The 8,160-nt window shown below is 46.0% G+C and overlaps 1 protein-coding gene across 1 annotated transcript in view; it reads left to right on the top strand.

Moving 5' to 3' along the window:
- The first annotated feature begins 1,922 nt into the window (after positions 1-1,922).
- XPR1 (xenotropic and polytropic retrovirus receptor 1) overlaps positions 1,923-8,160 on the top strand; it is a 159,405-nt gene continuing 153,167 nt past the window's right edge. The window contains exon 1 of the mRNA XM_056844010.1: positions 1,923-1,996. Within this exon, the coding sequence (XP_056699988.1) occupies positions 1,928-1,996 (69 nt within the window). The 5' untranslated portion in view covers positions 1,923-1,927. The remainder of the gene's footprint in view (positions 1,997-8,160) is intronic.

Here is an 8,160-nt window from a genome sequence, read left to right as displayed (position 1 = left end):
CAAAACATGATACAAGAGCAAAAGAACATGAAAAATTCACAATTCAGACATCCAGATACAGGTGTTACATAAAGCAACAGAATTATTTACAGGTGCTTCAGCGCTTACAACGTGAAAGTCCAGGAGTGGTAAAATTCACACAAAGCAACGGAATAATTTTCAAACGCAATGGGCTTCCAGTAAAGTCCCCATTTCATGAATTTTTTCAAGCTTCAAGTGCTTCCGTATGCCTGTAAAACCATTTTAGGAGTAAGAAGTTTATTGGTTCTTGTAGGTTATCCGGGCTGTGTGACCGTGGTCTTGGTATTTTCTTTCCTGACGTTTCGCCCGCAGCTGTGGCCGGCATCTTCAGAGGAGTAACCCTGAAGGACAGTGTCTCTCAGCGTCAAGTGTGTAGGAAGAGTTATGTATAGTTATCTATAGTTTATTCTTCCATTAAATCTGGACAGCTTGGTAAGGCGTCTTAATGATTTAATGGCAGAACAAACTTCTTACTCTTAAAATGGAGTAAAATTCATGATAACATCTTATAAAACATTTTGCGCTTTTATTTGATTCTACAAGACATCTTGTTTTTCAAAACTGGTTAGCAATTGGGGGGCGGGGGGGGGGTTCACAAGTCGTTAGCCTTGCCTAGGGCACACCAATGACTGGCACCCGCCCTGGCTGCGAGTGTGTGTACACGCACATATCAAAACCACATATATTTGCATGGTGCACAGCTACACGCATACTCCTCTGCAATGCATGAATTGCCATCTTTATATTCATTGAAAGGACGAGACCTAAAGGGAGACCCTCCCGTCCTCCCCAAGGTCGACTTCCAGAGCTTTCCTCCGCGGTTCCCCAAACCGCTACTGCAGAGCCCGAGCAACAGGGGCGTGTCGCCCTCTAGGATCCCTTTGAATAACAGGGACGCCGGGGGGCGTGGCGTGGGCGTGGCTCACAAAGCACGAGCCCCGCCCCCTCCGCGCTCCCCCCTTTCCTTTTTTGCTTTGAATCCAATGGGAGGGAAGGCGGGGGCAAGAAGAGGGTGTCACGTTGCCAATTTTCTAGCGGATGCGATGAAAGTTCAAAAAAGCCCAAAGTTTGTAATTTCTACTTTTGGAATTTACTGGCCTATGTTTGTATCTTAATGAATGCATATTTTATGTACCTTCTACTTTTGTATCTTAATGACTGCATATTGTTTGTATCTTAATGACTGCACATTTTATGTACCTTCTACTTTTGTATCTTAATGACTGCATATTGTTTGTATCTTAATGACTGCACATTTTATGTACCTTCTACTTTTGTATCTTAATGACTGCATATTGTTTGTATCTTAATGACTGCATATTTTATGCACCTTCTGCAACAATTGTAATATCGCTTATGCCATTAAAGGTTTTTCATTCATTCCAGAAGAGGGGGTGTGCGTGCGGGGGGGGGGAGGAGGATGGGCGTGGCCAATCGCAAGGTTCTCTCGCGCTCTCCTCTCCCCCCCCTCCCCTCTTTCCTTTACGTCTCCTTCTGGAGGGAGGCGGTTACCATGGCGATGACGTCGAGCCCGGCTGGTATGGGAAGTGGGGGGGGGGAAGGAGGAGAGGAGGGGAAAAAATGGCGGCGGGAGCTGCCGCAGCTGCAGGCGCACCGGGAGAAGCGGCGGGGCCGCAGCGGGCGGCGGAGGCGGCGAGGAGCCCCTGAGGTGGGGCGGCGGCGAGGAGGGCCCTGCGTGGAAGGAGGGCAGGCGAGGCGAGGGGGCCCATGTGCGGTGGGGGCGGCGGCGACGACCCCCCCGGCCGGTCTGCTCCCCCCCGCAGAAGCGCCGCCAGGAGGCACCTCCGCCGGGTCCCGCCTCCGCCGAGCCGGCTCCGGGGCGGCCGAGTGAAGGGGACGGGCGAGGAGGCCGGCGAGGGCTGGCCGGCGAGGCGGCGGCGGCGCGATGAAGTTCGCCGAGCACCTCTCCGCGCACATCACCCCCGAGTGGCGGAAGCAGTACATCCAGTATGAGGTGAACTGGGGGGGGGGAATAACCGACACGGGGGGTAAGGGGTGGGTGAGCTTTTTTAAAAAAATAATTTTAAACATTAAATTTATTACAAATTAATTTTAATTTTGTTATTAATTTGATATATTGACACATCTGATATATATTGACATATGGGCTTTGTGAGGGGGGACCTCTTGGACCGAGAGGGGCGAGGGGTGTGGTGGAGGTGAGGCGACTGTCGTTTGAGGGGATGCTCCAGTGTCGGGAGGGGAAGCCGAGAGGAAGGAGGTGGGCGGTTTTTTTTTTTTGCGGGGGGGGGGAAAAGATAAATTGGGGGGCCAGCGTGGCGTGGTGGTTTGGAGCGGTGGGCTCTGATCTGGAGAACCGGGTTCGATTCCCCGCCCCTCCACCAACGCGACCGGTTCTAATCTGGTGAGCTGGATTTGTTTCCCCGCTCCTGCCCCCCAGCTGGGCGACTTGGGCAAGTCGCAGCTCTCTCAGCCCCACCCACCTCACAGGGTGCCTGTTGTTGTGGGGAGAAGAAGGGAAGGGGATTGTAAGCCGGTCTGATTCTCCCTTAAGTAGCAGAGAAAGTCGGCATATAAAAACCAGCTCTTCTTTTTAAACCCCCCCCCTTTCTCTCCTTCTGGGGTTCAGCCTCTGGGGCAGGTAGGAGGGTCGGGGGGGGGATGATGATCGTGGACCCTGCCTCGGTTGGCTCTGCTCCTCCCGCCAGCACCTGTCTGGGCGCCGCATTCTCCTGTCACCTGGTTGGGATCCGCTGGGGTCCCTCCCATCTCTCGGTGTTGTTGTTGTTATTCTTCGTGTCCCCTTCGCCTGCATTCCTCCAAGTTTGCAATGCTAAATTGGAGCGATGTAGCAGGGTTTTTTTTTAACCCTGTTCACCTGTCCCCATTTTTGTCTTGTCTTAACTGCCACCAGATTTCCTAAAAGCCCACCACCACCACCCCAGCACACACAGCCCTGGTTGCTCTGCTTTGGGGGGGGGGAAGTGCAATCTGGGGTGCAGTGGGTGTGCTTGTCCAGAAGCCCCTGCCCTTCCCTGAGCCAAGCTCTTCCTCTTCCTTTGTTGTAGGCTCAAGCTAGGTCTTTTCTCCTGGACAGAGAATGTGTGTGTGTTTAATAGATTCAAGGTCCTTCGATTGGAATACCATTGTTACCAGCGGGCTCCGAACAAATACCACCTTAAAGATTATCTGTCAGGCACCGGGGAAGGAAGCTAGGTGGCATACCATCCCTGGATTACTCATGCACTCTTGTTCTGACACTTGGATTTTCTGGATTAATTGTACATTGCTGCCCACAGTCTTAATCAGGGGTCTGGTTTCAGTATTCCAGTACTTTGCTGCCTCTTCTGAAGGCAGGGCTGCTGAGAGTCACAGTGGGCACCCAGACAAAGAATCCATCATCTCCCCCACTCACCACACACACTGTCTAGATCAATCCCAAACATCATAGGAAAACAAATAATGTGATTTTCCTGTCTCCAAGGGTCCCCAGAATTTTGTTTTCCTATTCTCTACCCCACATACTTCTCAGCCACTGTGCTTAGGCAGTTTTTGAGGATTTTGAAATGAGATGTCCTTGCTGGTATGGGGATTTTACAATCCCAGAGACAGAGAGAGAGCTTGTCTACTCTGTGGTTTGAGTATCCACAGTTTCCCCCTGGGTCTTTCTCTGGGTTTGATTAATGTAGTTTTTCTGTAATTTGTAGGGCTTTCATTAATAGCGTAATCTTCCTTCTGTCCCCACTTGCTGTTGCAGTCTTGAATGTTTGCTCTGCTGTATCCCTTTGAGGCTTCTGCTAACATTACTCTTCCATTTTTCATGGAATATTGTGGCAAGTTTTTCTCTCCTCCAGGTCGTAGCTTATATGCGCATCTTGAAGATTCTCAATATCCCCTGTTCTTGTGAATCAGAACTGTCATTTGTTCCTATCATTTGGGAGTCACCCTCAATGGTTGTTCTGCCTGCAGCATTTTTTAACCAGCTTGGACACTTTCTATGATCAGATGGTTCCTGTTGCTCCATAGATATTTCCTTTTGCAATGCCCTTGCTGCTTATACCTGTACTGTCCTAGTAAGCCCATATAACAGAAATAGTTGCTGAGGGGAGTGATTTTTATGTGTGCATTTGGGGAAAAAATTGCCCGTTTTAAGTAAGAGAAATGATAGAAACCATACTTAACTATGGATACCTAGTAGAAAAGGGCAAGAGTCCAGTAGCACCTTAAAGACGTTAAGGTGCTACTGGACTCTTGCCCTTTTCTACTACTGCAGACAGACTAACATGGCTACCCACTGAATTATCTTTATGGATACCTATTTTGTCATCTCCAGATGTCTTAAAAACTATGTCTAAAATTAAAATTTCTGTTAGTGGGTTTTAAAATCAGGTGATCTGACTCATTCTAAACATGTTCACATATATTCAGGTCAGTTCTCCCTGTTTAGTGATGTGTTTTTCCCCTTCTTTGGCTTTGTGTTGTGTTTCCTTAGGACCAAAAAAGAACTCCAGAAAATACCTGATGAGTATTGGAAACACAAAGTTTGAGAGTTTGCTGTGCAGTACTTGAATTTTAGTGAAAGCAGATTTTGTGTTTTCCAGTTTTATTTACTACGGTATTTCAGGGATTTTCATTTAGTTTTCTCTGGAGGAGCACTATGGTCAAATGTATGTCTAATCTAAGTAGCAGCTTGAATTTTTTTGCTGCCATTGGAAAGTGGGGAACAGAAATGCTGTAAGAGCTGCCTTTTATTAAGGAATAGTACTGATGCTTTGATGTCAACATGTATTGTAGCAAATGCCTATGGAAGCAATTGGTACATTTCACAAATTGTAATTATTCTTAGGCAACTTCATGGTTTGTGTTCTCAGTTTACAGCATGCATAGGTAAAACTGATTCAAGGGCTGTAAGACGGGTGTTTTTTCTTCTTCTTCTGTTTTTGAGATGATCTTTCAGTCAGTCTAGAGACCCAGCTGAATTTTGCTAAACATGGCAGTAGTTTTCAGCACCACTGTCAGTTCTCTGCACTCAGCAGCCTGGAATCGTTTTGTGTGTGTGTGTGTGTATTTTTTTACAACTCACTGAGCAAGTTGCCTCTATACTTTTGGCATAACTTCCTCCAGAAAGGAAGTGATTAGAAATGGGAACGAGGAATAGAATTCAGAACTGAAAATATTTACCTTATTCATAGTAATGCTGCTGTCCAAAGAAAAAGCTACATGTAGTAGATTGTAAATCAGGATGCATTCTTCCAGTGCCCTAGTTTTCCTGAAGGAAAGGTGGTGGGTTGGTGCATGAATGATTGCTGCCAAGTTCTTTTTACGTTTCAAGGCTGCCAGTTTTTTGGGGAGGGGGGTATTGGGAGGTTTGATTCCGTAGTTGCCAGTTGTTGATCCCTGTTTTAGACATTTTTGGGTACAATGGTTTGTTAATTAGAATAACTTATTTTGGCATCATCTGCATTAATCTGTAAACTTTAATATAAAGTTTCAGAATCTTACTTGAAGGCCCAGCTCTGACATCCTTCTCATATGTTTATCATCAGTTGTTGAAGAAAATGACATTTTCTGTTTTCTGGTTTGGAAGGGGGAAATCAGTGAATTATTACAGTGGGTTATAATAAAGCACATTATAGGAGGCCCCTGTTAGGTCTTTTTTGATATGTCTGTCCAAAATTTAAAAACTGAATTTACACCAAAAGGCCTTCACAAAGAAAAGAACTTAAATATCAGTATTTGATACGTCTCTAAAAGTGCATCAAACACAAAACATTGTTCATAAAGCCTGTTAATAATTTTCCTGTACATAGTACTCAGATTGCTGTGCAACAGTGGTCCAAATGCTGTTCCATGGAAAACTGATTTCTGCTGCTTTTACACACCTTTTGCTTCATTAACACCATTCCTATTTTGCTTATTTCTGTTGTCATGGGACGGAGCATCTAGTCCAGCATTCTGTTTCCCATAGTGGCCAGTTAGATGCCCCCAGATGTCCTACAAGCCAGGCATGGAGTCCAAAGCCTCCAGGGGTAATGCTTCCCCCAGCACTGGTATTCAGAGGGTCACTGCCTCTGAACCTTCCATTTACAGAGCAATCCACAAGAAGGGAGCCGAATGCCCTTAGGAGACGGAGTGACCCCTGTGCTGGCATTAGTGCCACTTGTGCCAGCTAAACTTACACTAACGCCAGCACAGGTCCACTTACGCCAGCACTGGGGAGCAATGCAGTGGCCGCATATCTCTACTGCAAGGGCTTGCGCTGGCACCAAAGGGTCTCTTCCTGGGGGCGGGGCTGACTAGTCAGCTCTCTAAGGCCTTTTGCCCCAGGAACATGCCCTTTTGCTGGTGCGAACTTGCACCTGCAAAAATCATGGCGTAGTCCCATGAAATTCTGTGGAGCAGTTTCACAGGGCTTGGGGGTGGGGATTTATTTTATTTTACCTTCTGCACTGTTGCAAGCCGCTCAGGAGGTGGTGCGGCAGCACTGGCCCCGGGCACTTCTTAACAACCCCCCCCCTTAGGATTGCTCTGTAAGTCATCAAAGCTAATAGCCCTGAGGTTGTGTTTAGTTCATTAGGGCAAATAGCCATTGATGGGCCTGTCCTTCATGAATTTGTCTAATTCCTCCTTAAAGCCAACTAAACCAGTGGGGATCACTACACTGTGTCGCAGCGATTTCCACAAGTTAACCAGTCTTTGGCTGTTACCGCACTAGGTATTCCCAGTGATGTATTAAGAGTTTGAAAACGTTATAAAAAATACTGTTCGCACTTTGTTTGGCCCCTTTAGCTGTGAAGACGTCTTCCAAACATTTTTTTTGCCGTGGCATCCAAAAACCCTTTTAAAGCGATGGGGGTTACTGCACTTTGTATTCCCAGCAATGTATTAAGAGTTTGAAAATGTTATAAAAAACATCGCTTTAAAAGGGTTTTTGGATACCACGGCTTATAAATGGTTGGAAGACGTCTTCACAGCTAAAGGGGACAAACAAAGTACGAACAGTATTTTTTATAACGTTTTCAAACCCTTAATACATCGGTGGGAATACATAGAAAGTGCGAACAGTATTTTTTATAACAGTATTTTTAATAACATTTTCAAACTCTTAATACATCACTGGGTATACCTAGTGCGGTAACAGCCTTTGTCTATCCTGCTTCTATTGCCAGTCAATTTAACTGGGTTCCCATGAGTTCTAGTATTATGCTAGGAGAAAAAAATTATCTATTTTCTTCACTGTATGCATAATTTTAGGAATTTCTCATCGCATTCACCCTGAAGCCATCTTTGCTCTAATATAAAAAGCCCCAGATTCCTTAGGCTTTATCTGATCTCATCAACCTCTTGATAGATTTGCTTGCAATTTTGAGCACATCTTCAGGACCAGTCAAATCCTTTGAGCTATGGTGACCAAAAGGGTGCACAGTGTTCCACAGCTGTGCCATAGATCTGTATGGCAAAGGGGATTTTGATGCTGAATTTTTTTGTTTTGTTTTCAATCTCTGTCTTAAAAATCGCTAGCATAGAATATACCTTTTTGTTGCTGCCATGTGCTGTGTCTACATTTTCATCGAACTCTCCACCATGACCTCAAGAGCTCTTTTCTGGTCAGTCACCACCAGTACAGACCCCATCAGTGTAGATTCAATGTCAGGAATGTTTGTTGCCTCAATATGCCTTGATTACACTCACATGAAACCTCATTTGCTATGTTGTTTCCTGCTGTCCCAGTTTGGGGACATCTGTACAATCTATTTTGGTTCTTACCATTTTTAAATTATCACTGACACATGGGAGATGAGTAGAATTCATGGGGTCAGTGCTGACTGTTATAGTAACAGCTTCAACCTTCCAAGGTCTCGGGCTTTCACATGAAGCTGCCTTCTACTGAATCAGACCCTTGGGTCCATCAAAGTCAGTATTGACTACTCAGACCCGCAGCAGCTCTCCAGGGTCTCAGGTCTTTCACATCACCTCCTTGCCTAGTCCCTTTAAGTGGAGATGCCGGGGATTGAACCTGGGACCGTCTGTATGCCAAGTACATGCTCTGCCACTGAGCCATGGCCCCTCCTGGTTCACCATTGAGCAGGCTTGGCGACTAATGCAAGAAATGGGGCAAGACATCCCAGAGATGTGACAGTGGTTTCCTTGTTTTGA

Source organism: Euleptes europaea, chromosome 2 (genome assembly GCF_029931775.1).
Source record: "Euleptes europaea isolate rEulEur1 chromosome 2, rEulEur1.hap1, whole genome shotgun sequence".
Classification (NCBI taxonomy): Eukaryota; Metazoa; Chordata; class Lepidosauria; order Squamata; family Sphaerodactylidae; genus Euleptes; species Euleptes europaea.
Note: the sequence above shows the minus strand (reverse complement) of the source record. Positions and strands in the feature narration are given on the sequence as shown.